Below are 16569 nucleotides of genomic sequence, written 5' to 3'. Positions count from 1 at the left end.
GTTACTATGCCTTCTTTTCCAACTCCATATAAAATTGAAATTACAGAAAAAATTTTAGGTTTTAATCCCCATCAGAAGGGCTCGATAGCAATAATTTACGATCTAATTATGAAAATACATCCAGAGACACTTGATAAAATTAAGAATGAATGGGAAAGAGAACTCCAGATACTTTTACCCACAGAGACATGGAAGAAAATTCTTCAATTAGTCGATACATCTTCAATGTGAGCCAGACACTCTTTGATACAATTTAAGGTGGTTCACAGGACTCCTATGTCTAAGGATAAGCTAGCTGGCTTTTATCACCATATAAATCCTGTATGTAACAGATAAGTCCAAGGTGGCTTCCCTGACACGTTTTGGTCCCGTCCTCTTTTGGAAAAATATTGGAAAGACATTTTTAACATTATTTCAACCGTATTGAATACTGATTTACAACCTCACCCAATCACTGCAATTTTTGGGCTACCAATGATGGAATCTGGCCACTTATCTGCTGCTGCTTGTCGTATGATTGCCTTTGTTACATTAATGGCCAAGCGATCCATTTTGTTTAAATGGAAGGATCCAATACCTCCCACTACTTTTCAATGGTTCTCTCAAACTATATCATGTTTAAACTTAGAAAAAATTAGGAGTGGCACTGCTGATTCTTCTCTTAAATTTGAGGAAGTTTGGAGTCCATTCATTCAATATTTTCATATGATATCGATCCCTTTTCAATAATCTTTGAACTTAGAGGAGCAGAGTTGACGACATAATAATGCTCTTTGTTCATCGAGAAATATCAGTACAGTTTTTTTTCCCTTTTGAAATTTAAGTTTGCTTCGATTTATTACTGATAATTTTTCCCCAATTTGGGGGTTCTTTTTTTTAATACAATAAATCTTTTTCTTTCCCTTTTTGATTTACTTTTTGGAATATATTCGCTTACTAAGAGACCGTGAGGCCTAGAATATATTTTTTATTCTTCATGATTATATGTCTTTCTCTTTCAATCTTTTTATTAGTTTTCAAATTAATACAGATTAATATATTACATCAATGTTTGTACATGTAATACAAAGAGATCAGGAGAACAATCATGGCATGGATACTCATAAAAACAATAAAGTATATAAAAAAAATCTGTAGATCCAATGATCCCTTAGTGAATGAAAATAATATAAAAGAAAGGAAAGAAAAAGATTTATTATAAAATATAAAACAAAGAAAAAATCCTCGAAACAATCAGAAAATTTATAAACAGTATATCAAACCAAACTAAGGAAAAAAGATTCAAAAAAAACCAAACAGAACAAAAAACTGGACTAAAATTTCTCAATAGAAACAGAGCAATATTATGTTGTCAACTCCATTCCTCTAAGTTGAAAGGTTAATGATTATATATGTCATGATTGTCCTCTCGATCTCTTTGTATCACGTGTATAATCACCGGTTATATGTATTAATCTGTATTAGTTTGAAAATTAATAAAAAGATTGAAAAAGAAAGCATGGGTACACTGCGAGGTGAAATTCCACTCTCGAAACTTAATACTATCAGACCAACAACACACAGAGATGCACTGCACAGTTGGAGGTGATATCTTTAACCAATAGCCTCCCTAATACTAATGTTCTTCTAAAAGAGAGGAAATTTCCAGGAGGAAAAAAAAAATCAGATAATAGGTACATTAAAGAACAAAGGTAAATTCAAATCAATGAATGCATTGACTTGTATAACACAACATTGCACAGAATGAGGGAGCCAATATCAGCTAAGACTCCATCTAACCTGACAGGTAAATTTAAAAGATCCTGGGTACTATTTTGAAGAGAAGAAAAAAATTACTGAAAAGATGATCAAACCCTAAGTCACTACGTGCAAGTTACTTATAACATTTCCTATTGTGATTACAGGCATTCCTGCAGGCCTTTAGATAGACACATGAACAGGCAGGGAATAGAGAGATACAAACCAAGGATACGGACTAGAGGGATGGGGTTAGTTCAGATACAGACCACGTGCAGGCAGATGGGATTAGTTTAGATTGGCATCGTGATTGGTACAGGCATGGTGGGCTGAAGGGCCTGTTGCTGTGCTGTACTATACTGTTCCACGTCCACATTTAAGAATATTCAAAAGTACACCATTGGCTGTAAAACACTTTGACATTGTGAAAACAGTTGCAATAACAAACCCTTCTTAAATCATTTTGAAAACTATTTCAGAACTCTCTTCAAGTCATCACAAGTCATTTCTCAATCTGGGCTGATGGAGCTCTCCTTGGATGTGACTGATATTCAATGGACCAAGATTATTCATCGGACCAAGATTATATCAAGACTTGTACTTACAGCACTGCAGAGACAGATGAATCTACAATAGAATGACGAGGACCAGTGAAGTCAACATTAACATCGCTGCTCGAGCGTATAAAAGCCAAGGACCCTCGCCGCTCTCCCTACAAATAATAAAAGTCACAAATCTCACATGGAGCTGCAGATAAGTAGAGGATTAATCATGTATTGCGAAAGTAAGGCACTCTAAAGGTTATCCTAACTTGGTCAAGAATTATTTGAAATAACATCAGCCTTGGCCTAGTGATACCACATGAGAGGACCAAGGATTCAAGTCCCACTTCACAGACTTAAAACCAATTCTTTGGAATGGCACAGATTTAATGAGCTAAATGGCCACTTCCAGTGCTTTATGATCACTGCAGACAAAGCAGATTGGCAGAGCAATCAAAAATTACATCTCTTGTCGACCAGGCACAACCAGCAGCTTGTCACTCGTAAACGTTATAGTCAATTGCTCCCAGGTCATGATCATTAGTGTATTTTTATTGGACAGCCACAAGTTCACTAGTCTCACCCTGCAATTGTCTTGTTAAATCAAAAATTCCAATGATCTATAAACACTGTGTGAATAAACTTCTTTCTTTATACCCTCTCCAGAAGAGACATCCTTGGAACTGTACCTAGAAACAAATGCAATGTTCCAAGCTAAATACTAACCAACAACTGATGAAAGTTCAGTGTTATCCTTACAAGTATGGTCATTTTCTTAGACCAACACATTGTCCATGATACCACCTGCTAAATATAAGGGCCACTTTCTGTGTGCCTGGTTGACTAACTGATCTACTGGCAAGATTACCTCAGACACGTAGCTGATGGCATCCTTCAGATTCAACTCACGGAAAACGCTGAGGATTTTATCCCGGCTAATCTGTGCAGATTTCCTCATCATTATTTTACTCAGATATTTCCTGTCAAAGTTAGTCCACCTAAAAAAGAATAAACCACCTTATTATGCCTTATGTAGATTAATCAAATTGGGAGATCAGGAAAGAATCACAAAGCACTAACATCTAAAATGAAATAATTTGGTAAATGGTCACTGGTATGGAATTATTAGGAATAATAACTATAATTTAATAAGAAGAATAATATAATGAAATATTGGTGCTATTTCAGAAGCAATGTCAGACTGTAGGAGTTTGGAGTTATGTAATGATTAATTTTTCCTGTACAAGGACAGGCCTGGCAATAAACTAATAGAAACAAGAACCAATTAGACATGCGGCCTCCCTCCCCAAGTTTGTTTAAAGCTGCATAATTTGCACAATTATGGAAGCAATAAATAGTTGACACAAACACTTATGGAACATTATACAAGTCACCGTTTACATACTTGTCGCGAAGATAATTGTGTCCAATTTGCCCCGATATGTCTTCTATTGCAGACAGTATATGATCAAATGCCTTTGAAAAAATGTCAGACAATTTTTGTTTTTTTTTAAAAACACAAGTAAAATTAAATGCACGGACAACACTCTGGTCTAAGATCAGTTCCTTTAAGTATTCTTAATGCAACAGTGCATATTCCCCGTCCAAAAACTGCTATACAAAAATGTTCATTCAGAACGATCAATAATCCAATGAAGACTTTGTTTAGAGACAGAGTTCCATGGGAATTTTTAAAAATTAATATTCAGTTAGGATCAAGTTTGATGTATTAATCTAAGTATTCCTGTCAACTTTTGAATGTTTTGAAATGGACAGACTTATCCTTGGCGTTATGTCTGTCTCTCCAATGTCTTTTTAGCTTCTTTGCACTGTTAGTTCAGGAATAGATTTTAAACACAACTTTTTCTACCTCTGAAAGCCATCTGCTCATGTCAATCTACTCACTAATAACCACATTTACAATGGCTACATCTTATCCAAATGATCGCTACTTTGAGAATAAATGCCCCTGTAAAAATTAAGTCAGGTTATAGCATATAATGTTTGATTGACATCAAATCCTTCAAATAGTTCTGATGGAAAATCTGCTCTTTTCTATGGGATAGATTAGGGGTGGTGGTTGTGAACGGAGGGAAAGAAAAGGTTTTATCAAAATTCTACACCCACTAATTTCACAGGAATGGAGGTGGAATAGTTATGTAATTAGACTAGTAACCAAGAGACAGAGTTAAGTCTTCCCATGGCAGTATAAAGATTTGAACTGAGTTTTAAACTTCTGGAAATAAAAACTGGCATCAAGTGCTTTCTCAGAGGCTGGGGGAATTGCCACAAAGGCTAATTAGTTTACTGATTCGAAAATAAAACCAACACTCTTGGAAGTTGGCTTATGGAGTATAATGTGAGAACATGAAAGGTTATGCACTTAGGAAATTATTGTTATTTAAACAAGTCAAACCACAAAAGGTTGCAGTAGAGGTGGCTAGAGGTTTTGAGGCAACTTTAAGGACACTGCCTGGAGTACAGTGTGCATATTCAGTCTCAGTTTTCAGGAGGGATGTACTTGTGTTGGAGCCATTGCAGAGATTCACTAATATATGATATATGAAGAAAGGTTGAGCAGGTTGGACATGTAGTCACTGGAGTATAGAAAAGGAAGTTATCTTGTTAAACAAAGCATTCAGAGGGCACGTTTGCTCCAGGGAGGGCATCTAGAACCAGGGAGCATTGTTTCATTATAAGGGTCATCCATTTAGATAGAGTCAGAGTTATGCAGCATGGAAACAGGTCCTTTGGCCCAACTTGTGCATGCCAACCAAGATGCTGTATCCAAGCTAGTCCCATTTGCCAGCATTTGGCCCATAACCTTCTAAACTTTTCCAATCCATGTACTTGTCCAACTGCCTTTTAAAAGGTCATTATTGTACCTGCCTCAACCACTTCTTCTGGCAGCTCATTCCACATAGATACTACCCTTTGTGCAAGGTAGTTGCCTCTCAAAATCCTCTAAAAATTTTTCCCCTCTCATCTCAAACCTATGCCCTTTAATTATTGATTCCCCAACCCTGGAAAAAAGACTGAGTGCATTCACCCTATTTATGCTCCTCATGATTTCATACACCTCTATAAATTACCTCTCAGTCTCCTATGCTCTAAGGAACAAAGTCCTAGCCTGTCCAACCTCTCCCTATAACTCAGTTCCTCATGTCCTGGCAACATCCTTGTAAATCTTTTCTGCACTCGTTCCAGTTTAATGACATCTTTCCCATAGCAGGGCGACCAAAACTGAACACACTACTCCAAGTGTGGCCTCACCAGCGTCCTGTACAACTGCACCACGACCTCTCAGCTTTTATACTCAATCCCCTGCCTCATGAAGGCTAGCATGCTGAAAGCCGCTTTCACCACCCTGTTTATCTATGACTCCACTTTCAGTGGACCATGTACTTGTACTCCCAGGTCCCTCTGTCCAAGTGTTTATGTCAGTTCTCATTCAAGGTCATTCACCCAAAACACTAATTCAATTTTATTCTCTCTCCACAGACGCTACCTGATACTCACCATTTCCAGCATCCTTTTATCCCCCCCCAGATTTTTAGCAACTGCTGTGTTTTTTTTCCCCTTTTACAACTGTCTTCATTCATCTCCCTCCACTTATTGCATCTCCTGGACAAACTGGGTCTCCACCCTGTCACAGACATTCCCTTTGTTCTCTGCACCTCTCCCTCTCTTGGCACGTAAAACATTGTTTTGTCTCATTTCCAGTTCTGATGAAGGATCATGGACTTGAAGTATTAACTCTTTCTCTCTCCACAGATTCTGCCTGACCTGCTGATTATCCCGAGCATTTTCTGTTTTAGTTCACATTTCCAGTGTTTGTCACCTTTTACTTTTCATTTACGTGGGATGCTCCTTCCACACTTATTGCGAAATCAGACTTACTCTTCCGTGGAGCTTCTCATTGAGTAAAGGATCTTTCTGCTCGCTCCTCTTTACCTTCAGCCACTTCACTAAAGGCTTGATTGTCAGACCCTGCAAAATATCACAATCAGTTTGTTTTCATCACTGAGCAGCATTGCAACATTTCTGATATGAATATAATTTATCCCTCAGATCAGATACTAGCACAGGAATCATTAATCCCTACTGAAACAATTACACTCATTCATCTCCATGTCACAGTTAAAGGCAACACTTTCCATTCATTCAAAAATCTCAAATTATCCTTCTCCAGCATTCTTCATGTAGTGGAAACACTGCACAGGCTAAGGGAAGAGTCTTCATTCCCCTTCACTCTGCACTGACATTTGTATGCACTAGGAAAGAATCAAGGGGATAAAGAAAAGGCAGTAAGTGCAGCATTGGTGAGACATCCATCATACCCTGCTATTCCTGTGATTGTAGAGGACTGTAGGAAGAGAGAAAGGTATTGCTTTCACATTTAATTATTCTGCACTTTTTCCTTGGAACTCATGTTTGATCCCATCCAAGCAGTACCAAGATGGAGCGAATCAAAGTGACAAATAGCATCCTTTACATTAGTTCTTCGCTATACATCTGCCGCCTTTGATATGGTTGACCACATGATTCTCCTCCAATGCCTCTGCACTGTCAACCATCTAGACATTACCAGACATGCCTGGTTTCACTCCAATCTACCCAAAGGTAATCAAAGTGTAACCCAAAATGTCTTCCCCCCCAAACACACACAACCCTGTACTAATTCAGTCTTTGTTTTTAAGCTGCTACCCTTCAACATAATTCAAAATCAGACATTTTCCATATTTACACTGGTGACACACAGCTGTCTCATGACCACTTCACTATCTGTAAGTTGACAGACTGATTTACCAGAATCAGTCCAGTACCTAAAGAGTGCTCAAGACTGATCCATGGTCATTGATTCCTGATACAAACTCCTTTTCCCAGTTACCAACTCCATCTGTTTCTTCCTGGCAACCATGAGATTGAACCGGATGATTAGTTTGACCTTTATATCATATTTAACTCCACAAGCTTCTGTCAACATTCTCTCACTGCTACAGTCTATTTCCACTTTTCACACTGCCCCCCTCATCTGCTGTTGAAACACTTGCCCATACTTTGGCTACCTCAAAGTTTGAGCGTATTAATGCATTCACAGGCTGTCTCATCTTCGAATGTTTGTAAACGTGGGTTCATCCACAACTCTTCCCCACGTCCCAACCTGCACTAATTCCTTTCACTCCTCGCCTTTCTCTTGCAGATCTATATTCAGTTAAGCAATAGCTGAATTCTGAAATTTTCACATCCCTCCAAGATCTCTCCTCTCTCCAGCTCCATTCTCCAGCCTCCACCAGCCCTATAATCTTCCAAATTTATTGTTCTCCAATTTGATTATTTTGAAAATTCCAAATTTCAGTCACTCCAATGTCTCCCATGCTTTCAGCTGACCGAGATTTTTGTCATCTGCCTTAAAATCTTTGCATGGTAAATTTTGTTTGATAACATGCATGTGAAAAATCTTGAAGTTTTACATCATTAAAGGTGATGTATAAATGCAAATCATTGTCATCTCTTCCTACACAGTCCTCTACATTCACACGAACTGAAGGGTTTGATGGATCTCTCACCGATACTGCAGTTACCACCTTTTCTTTTTTAAATCCTCGTGATTCTTTTCCAGCACACACAAATGTTGAAAGCTTTTACTGGTGCAGATTTAATTCTGACCCTTTTATTGATTGCAACCACAGGCAGACTGACTTTACCCAAATTAAGTGGCAAGTGTAAGAAGCCACACAACTCTTCAGCATGATTTGCCAATATAATACTGCATTAATAGCATTATATACGTTTAACAAAAAAAAAAGCCATGTTGTGTTTAAAATCAGCCAGATCCAATTTGGACATCAGAAAATCAAAAACCAAAATTAGTCGGCTTATACTCGATTTCATGTGGACTGAATTCTTGCAATTCAATTGGAACCTGTTATATTGCAAAGGGGGTATTGAAAAGGGCCCTTCTACTTAATGGCCAGTTAGGATATGGTCTCTGCTTGTACATTAATATCCTTCAGATTTCTGTAATATTTACATTTGAATTGTCCCTTTCACAACTTCAATGTTTTAAAGCATTCTTTAAATGGAGGTGCAAATAATAATTTAGGAAATGAAGTTATGTTTGTACAGAGCAAGATTTCACAAAAAACTATTTTGTAACAATGAAAACACCTGATATATATATATTTGCCAGCACACAGGGGAAAATATCTCCCGCTTTTCGTCATGGAATCTTTCGTATCCGCTCAAAATAGTAGACGGGGCCTCAGCTTAAACTTTCATTCAAAACTGCTTTACATCATGTTGATTGTGTTACTCCAGAAGGCTTGCACTCAATACAGTTGATAGTTACCTGGAAGATGACTGTAAAATACACCACAATGATAGTTGTACTGACAAACAGACGCTTCTCACGAATAGTTTTTTCATTCAGCAATGCCACCAGAGCAAAGGCCACAGCTCCACGTAGACCACCATACGACATCACCACCTGATCTATAATCTCCAACTGCACCACACGGAAATGGTTCAAAATCCAGGTCTGAATTACAACACCTGAAACAGGGTAAACATATTTTATTTAATCTACTGATATTTAAAACTGAAATACAATCCACATCCAAGCTGACATGTTTTCACTGCACAAATTGTCATTTTCCAGGGATCTCTCAATATTTGGACTGGATTGATAGACAAATGATAAAGGATAAACGCACAGCATTTTGAAATCAATGTTTAATTTTTTTTTCACCTCCTCACTAGAGACGAATGCCTTCCTGAATAGAGTTCTGTCAATCTAGATCGCACCTTCACATTTTCTTTACGTCCAATGGTGCAGGTGCCCTCCTTCGCCTCTCCACCATTGGACAGGGCAGGTGGTGCAGTTGATGCTGCTGTATAAACACACCCCAATTACCAAGCATGTCTTCTATTCATCCCTAATCTGTTCACATCTGTGAATGTAAACACTTCAATCCACCCCAGTTCTAACAATCTTAAGTCTCTTTTCTAACTAATTAGATAACTAACCAGTTATGAACATTCCTTACTTTTAAGCAGTGGTCAAGTTCAATATTCTCCATAAGAGGAAACATCCTCTCCATAGCCACCCTGTTGAGATCTCTCTGCTCCCTGTACATTTCATTCAAGCCCTCTCTCACTCTTCTATATATGAAACTAGCCTGTCCACTGTCCAAACTTTCCTCATAAGGCAATCCACCTATTTCAGATGTTACTCTTGGAAACTTTGTGAACTCCTTCCAATGCATTAACATCCTTCTTTCTATAAGGAGACCAAAACTGTATGCAGAGAAGTCTCAACCACTTCATGTAACCGAAGTATAGCCTCCCTACTTTTTGTATTCCATTCCCTTGGCAATAAACAACACTGTTGGCTTTCCTAATTGCTTGCTTCACCTGCATACCAGTCTTTTGCAAATCATGCACTAGGACACCCAGATCCCTCTACATCTCAGCTCTGCAATCTGTTACCATTTAGATAACACACTTTTGTTTAACTTTCCCTAGCAAAGTGGACAATTTTACGTTTTCCAACATTATGACCTGCTTGTCAGCTTTTTGTCCACTCACTTAACAGATCCTTATCCCTTTGTAGCATCCTATGTCCTCCTCACAACTTACTTTCCTACCTTTCTACCTACCTTTGGGTCATCGACAAATTTAGCAACCATACAAGTCATTTATTTAAACTGCAATCCCTTCACAATACAAAAAGCTCCAAAGCAAATGAAAATAAGTTAGAAATGCTGAGCAGTTCAAGCACCTTCAATGGAGAGAAAAAGTAGTTGAAGTTGGTGAACATCAGAATGGGATGATATTGTCCCAATATTTAGTCATGCTGTCTACTTGCTTTCAGTGACTGATATGGACTTTTCAACAAGCACCATTTCCTCCTCACTCTGCAAATTTGACTGGACTACCACAGTCCTGGTAGTGGTCCCCACATCAACCACTGATCTTACCCCTTACCCCAACCTTTTCAACTCCCCGATCTCCACTCATCTCCCCACCCAGCCAGTCAAATACCCATCTCCACATTTTGGCCCCAAATCAGGCCCCTGGAACTGCACCCACCTCCCCTCCAACCTCCCAGTCGAGATGTAGATGTCCTCTCCCACCTCTCTGCTGCCAAGACCCCATTCAGGCCTCTGACACCCAGCCCTCGCTCACTCCCAGCCCCTCCATCCCTAATCCAGCTGGTGTTACGGACACCACATTTTCCTGAAAATGCTCTTCAGCATTCAAAGGAAATGTAACAGCTATTCAAGACCCTGGGTGTCACTGAAGTTTACTGTGGAAGGTCTAGAATCAACAGTTATTGCCATGACACATAACGACCACACACTTTTTATGGCATCTGTCAATTTCTGGGCCATTAAACTGTTAAATAACTATAAACCTAGGCAAGGGGTCCAGATGAAGATAAATGGTCTACCATATCACAAATGGAAGATCATCCTGCAAAGTGTTGACTCTCTTTTCCCTACAGAGGTGCTGTCTGATCCACCTCATCCTTCACAACAATGCACATGTTTGATTCAGGTTCTGTTCCACATGCAAAAGGATAAGTTGTTGTGTTCAAAAGTCAAGGAGGGACAGCTCAAGTCAAAACTGATTTCTTCAAAGCCTCACCAAAGTCCAGAAATTGTTGGTCAATTAAAACAAAGACATTTGAGCAAAGCAACAACCTTTGTCGGTGGCACAGCTTGTAAAGCTGCTGCCTCAGCTCATGACCCAGCTTCAGTCCTGACACACCTTGTAAGGAGTTTGCACAACCTCGGTGTGAACACGTGGGTTTCCTCGGTGTACTTCTGTTTCCTCCCAAGTCCCAAAGATGTGGGTTAATATGTTAATTGACCACTGTAAATTGCACCAGTTGTATAATGTGTTGTAGAAGCTTGAAGTGGGGTGGAGGTGTGGTTGAAATTGATAGTGAAAATGGACAGTTGATGGTCAGCATGGAATTGGTGGGCTGAGGGGTCTGTTTCTACACTCCATATCTATATATCATATAACTATATCTTTGTCTGTGTCTATGCCTTGGTTGTCCAGCACTCACCGATGACTCTGTAAACAGAGATGAAGACTAGCGTGAGCAGTATAAAGGCAGTGTTCCATGTCCATATTTCAGTGTCCACTGCAGAGATTCCCAAAAACATGAAGATAATGGTCTCTGCACCACTTGCCAGCATTTTCATTGCATATCTGACAGTGGTGATGGATTGCTCACAGAGGTTGGCCTTCACGTACTTCTGACAGCAAATGCCACAGAACGTGATACTGATAGAAAAGAAACAAACAGTTAAGGTTGGCAGAATTGAAGCAAGATCCTAACATTACACAGAACAAAACGTACAAGAACATTGTTCACTCTTCATTCCCCCCATGCATTCAATACCCCACGCCATCATCACTTTCTCCCCTATCTGGCTGATCTGAGCCATCAACTTGTTGCAGCTGAGACTCCAGTGTACAATGTTGAAACTCCATCAGTGAAGCAAATGAGCCAGTACATGTGACCTGCTCCCAGACTCCTACTTTGATAGCCTCTGGCAACCACTGGAAGAATGCTCATCAGCTAGAGAAAGGAACTCAGACCCTTGCACAATGATTCCTGTAACAGTGCAAGACTGAACGAAACAAACCTGTGCTCTATCACTCCATCACATTACACATGCATTCTTTAACAAGTTCACCAGCTCACAGAACAGAAACCTGTGCCAATTTCAGCAATATTCATTGAAATACTTTTTTTTAAAAAAGATAACTGAACAACCTCGAAGGACCCTTCATTTGTCATTGTAGAACTGCAGAATTTCTATTCATCTCCAGACTTAATTCACCAACAGAAAATCCCACACATTTCACATCAATATATTCCAAAAACTTTAATAACTGAGGGTGGAGAGAGGAATGGATGCAGGCATGCACACCAGACCACTTTTAGCATGCAAGTGATCATTGGTAGAGAGTAAAACAGCAATAGTTGATGCTGTGCGCACCCATCATCCCCTGAGACTCATGTAACCATGACTGCAGCAAATACGAACAGACCAATCAGGAGCAGGAATAGGTCACTCATCTCCTCAAGCCTATGCCACCATACCATAAGATCACAGTTGATTTGATTATAACCAGAATCTCACATTCTTGTGTACCTCCAGTAATCTTTCATCCCCTTGTTCATCAAGAATCCATCTTCCCCTGCCTTAAGTATACTCAAAGATTTGTTTCACCTGCCCTTTGAGGAAGTGAGTTCCAAATGACTTACAGCCCTCAGACAAGATTTTGCCTCAACCATTTTATTGGGTGACACCTTTTCTTTTTAAGCATCGAATTCCAGCACTAGATTCCTCCACAATAGGAAACATCTCTCCATCGACCTCTCAAGATTTGATCAGTGATCAGGCATTAAGAATTCTCATTATTTCTCTTTCCATTCACCAGAACAGCCACTTTGTACGGAAGCAGTACACTGACACCACAGGTAGTGCTGTGGTCTTATAGCTCCAGTGACTGGGGATCAATCCCAACCACTGGTGGTGTGTGTGCCAGCTAAGTTTCCCCAGGCATCCTGGTTTCCTCCCACAACCAAAGGACATGCTGGTCATTAGGTACCTTGGCTACTGTAAATTACCCTAGTGTAGGTGGGAGATCGGTGGGGTCAGTTGGAGAGGTTGAGGAGTATTAAAGGGCACGCGTGAGAGGATAGGTTAAAAGGGAAATAAGTGGTGGAATGGGATTATTCTGAGAGCTGGCATCGACTTGATGGGCTGAGTGCCCTTCATACATATCAAAATGAAACATGAAGTACCAAGCTAACTGATTTCAGCCAAAGTGAAAATCGAATCTGGTACCTTCTGGCTTCAGCCTTCTTAGAGAGACCCCTCTTTTCCCCATACTATTATGGTGTCAGAGTTGTACAGCACAGTAACAGGCCCTTCAGCCCACCAAGTTCATGCTGACTATTATGTCCATCTATAATAATTCCATTTGCCCACATTAAGTCCGTATCTTTCTATGCCTTGCCGATTCAAGTGCCTGTCTAACTGCCTCTTAAGTGTTGCAGTTTTATCTGCCTCCACCACCTCCTCTACAAGCATGTTCCAGATGTCAACCACTGTTGGGCCTCCCTAGGCCATGCAGCACCCACAGTTTTAACAGTAGAAGCATATCCTTCTGCAACTGCTAACAACAGGTACACCTGGGAACAGTACAGCCAGAAATAAACAACTTTTACTTACGCTAAAATAGCAGAAAGAGAAAGCATCTCGGCAGTGAGGTAGGAGAGGTATGAAATCACAAAGACGAATCCAGGTTCGATCACTCTCACGTGCTTGGTGAATCTGGTTACCAGCGACAGCAAGAATGCAAAGATGATGCCAACAGCAGTTCCACCCAAACTTACAACAAAGAAAGAAACTAAAGGAGAAGGGGGAATGGGAAAGGGGAAAAAAAACATTTAAAACCTCACACTGGCTTCGATATGGTCAAACTGTGAATAAAGACGCAATACAACAAAACATACAACAAAAACGGAGAGATAATAGAGAATAGTAACAGTAACATTTTGCATTGATATAGTGCTTTTGATGCAGGTAAACATTATAATGGATTTCTCAAGTGTGTTAGAACATAACAGGCCCTTTGGCCCATGATGTTGTGCTGACATTTTATCCTGCTCTAATATCTACCTAACCCTTCCCTCCCACATAGACACATGAATATCTAAAATATCCCTAATGTATCTGCCCCCACAACCTCAACCGGCATTGTGTTCCACGCACCCACCACTGTGTAAAAAAAACTTAAAACTTACCTCTGACATCCCCCTGATATCTCCCTCCTCAGAATTATGCCCCCTCGTATTAGCCATTTTCACCCTGGTGTTATTGAATTAAATTTGAATTGACCCACTAGGGTAGATATTATCATGGCATGGCCTAAAAAGAATAGATTTTATGGAATGTCTTAAAGGAATATAGACAAATTTAGGAGAAAAGGAGTTTCGGGAAGGAGTTCTAATCTATCGGACCTTAGCAATTGAAAGCTCGCCCACCAGTAGTGGAAGAAGTTTTAAAATTGGAAATGCACAAAGGGCACCAATTGATGGCACGCAAATGTCTCTAAAGCTTACAGGGCTGGAGGAAACTATGGCAAAGGGGACAAGGGGGAGAAGGGAAGCATGGAGGAATTTGAAAACAAGGAGACAAACTTTAAGATCAAGTTAAACTGAATTAATGAAGAGCTCGGTTATGGGAAAACAGGACTTGAACAACAAAGTAACATTAATGCAGAACAGAAAGTGGCAATCTGGTCAAGAACATAGTTAAATAGTTTAGTCTAGATACAAGGGAATGAAGCCTGGGGCAGTGTTAGGAGGTGTAATTAGACTTGATGTTCATGCAAATACATAATCAGAAGCTAACCTTTGGGGCTGTGCAAAATACCAAGGTTTTGTAGAGTCTGATTCAGTCTCAGCTTTATCAGAGAGAAGGTTGGAGTCGATGGCTAGAGAACAGAGTATATGGTTGGGACAAAAGGAAATTATCACATATTCCCTGTGTTTAGCTGGAGGACATTTCATTGTCAAGTCCAAGCTCGAAAATAGCAAATTCATGTCCCAATCTAGAAACATGCTTATCACCCAGACAAAAACACTTGATAATGGTACATGACCAGAGATCAACTTTTATTGTCCAACCTGAGATGAAATGAACTTGTTACTGCAGGATGTATTCCCCTACCTATGCCCTTGAAATAGTCCAGGCCTTGAATATTCCCTGCTCCAACTGCAACAAATGAGTCAAAAACATTGTACAGTACCTAAAAAAACAAAAACATAATTGCAATCAATCAAGTTTTGAATACAAGTACATTATGAAACCATTGTTCAGATCTGAACGGCCACTTGGCAGCCTATCACTAACTGTCCCTACTAGTTCGGAAAGCCCCACATTTTCCAGTCCAAGTCTGAAGCTGAATAACCCTGGGACAATATTGTATGGTGAAATGGCAAGCTGCCTACGCTGACCTCTAAGTACAGAAATATTTTGTCCTGGTGCAGCCACATAGCCGCTATGGCCAAGAAAGCACACAGCACCTCTACTTCCTCAGAAGGCCAAGGAAATTCAGCATGTCTCCAATGACCCTCACCATTTTAATTTTAAACAGATGCACCGTGGCTTGGTACAGCAACTGCTCTGCCCAAAACTGCAAGAAATTGCAGGAAGTTTTGAAGATAGCTTAGGCTATCACAAAAACTAGCCTCCCCTCCATGGACTCTGTCTGTACTTCTCGCTGCCTCATGAAAGCATCCAACGTAATCAAAGACCCTACCCACCCTGGTCATTCTCTCTTCTCCCCACTTCCATCAGGCAGAAGATACAAAAACTTGAGAACACATACCACCAAGGTCAAGGACAGCTTCTACTGCTGTTATAAAACTCTTGAACTGACCTCTTGTATGATAAAGAACTGATCTCTAATCTAGCTCATGGCCCTTGCACCTTACTTGACTACCTGCTCTGCACTTTCTCTGCAAATGTAACAATATTCTGCATTCAATTATTGCTTTTCCTTCTGTACTACATCAATGTACTTATGTATGGAATGATCTGTGTGGATGGCAAACAAAGCTTTTCATTGTATCTCGTTACATGTGACAACAATAAACTAATTATCAATTACCATTCTATGATTGCAGTCTAGTGCCAACTTAAGTTCATAATGAAGCAGAGCCACTGGCTGCATAATGAACAAGCCACAACTGCAATGCCCGACAAACTGATAGCTGACCAAGCCACACCCCCAAACTCTGCAAGACCCAAACTTATCAAAATTCTGTACATTTCTGACAATACTCAGGTCTCACTAAAAGCTACTAAGATAGTTTAAAAAATGGGGAAAAAAATGGAAAATTTCAAAGAATGTCTAAAATACTTAGAAGCATTTAAATAAATACAAATAATTTACAGTCATAATTAACTAGTACTACTTCTCCCCTGAAGTCTCCATTGCTATAGTGGAAATTATAGAACTTATGGGCATAGTTTCAGAGTAAAGGATCATCCATTTCAGATGGAAATGAGAAGGAATTTCCTGAGGATTGTGAATCTTCGCAACTTTCTACTCCAGAGAGCTTTGGAGGAGGACTCTCCAATATATTCAAGGCAGAGATTAACAAACAAGCTACAATGGAGTCAAGGAGTGTTGAGAGAGAGGTGGAAGCGATGTTAAGGCCAAGATGGGTTTAACCAATGATCTTAGT

The 16569-nt window shown here is 39.7% G+C and overlaps 1 protein-coding gene across 1 annotated transcript in view; it reads right to left on the bottom strand.

The window, feature by feature from the left end:
- The window catches only part of LOC127570615 (sodium/hydrogen exchanger 3), a 112735-nt gene that overhangs the window by 10397 nt on the left and 85769 nt on the right, over positions 1-16569 (bottom strand). The window contains exons 4-11 of the mRNA XM_052016334.1: positions 15047-15125; positions 13544-13721; positions 11359-11579; positions 8632-8834; positions 6180-6269; positions 3685-3755; positions 3148-3277; positions 2343-2449 (exon numbers count right to left, since the gene is read on the bottom strand). Of these exons, the coding sequence (XP_051872294.1) occupies positions 2343-2449; positions 3148-3277; positions 3685-3755; positions 6180-6269; positions 8632-8834; positions 11359-11579; positions 13544-13721; positions 15047-15125 (1079 nt within the window). The remainder of the gene's footprint in view (positions 1-2342; positions 2450-3147; positions 3278-3684; positions 3756-6179; positions 6270-8631; positions 8835-11358; positions 11580-13543; positions 13722-15046; positions 15126-16569) is intronic.

The sequence above is a fragment of the Pristis pectinata genome, chromosome 5 (assembly GCF_009764475.1).
Source record: "Pristis pectinata isolate sPriPec2 chromosome 5, sPriPec2.1.pri, whole genome shotgun sequence".
NCBI lineage: Eukaryota > Metazoa > Chordata > Chondrichthyes > Rhinopristiformes > Pristidae > Pristis > Pristis pectinata.
The sequence above is the reverse complement of the archived record's forward strand: the minus strand, read 5'-3'. Positions and strand labels throughout refer to the sequence as shown.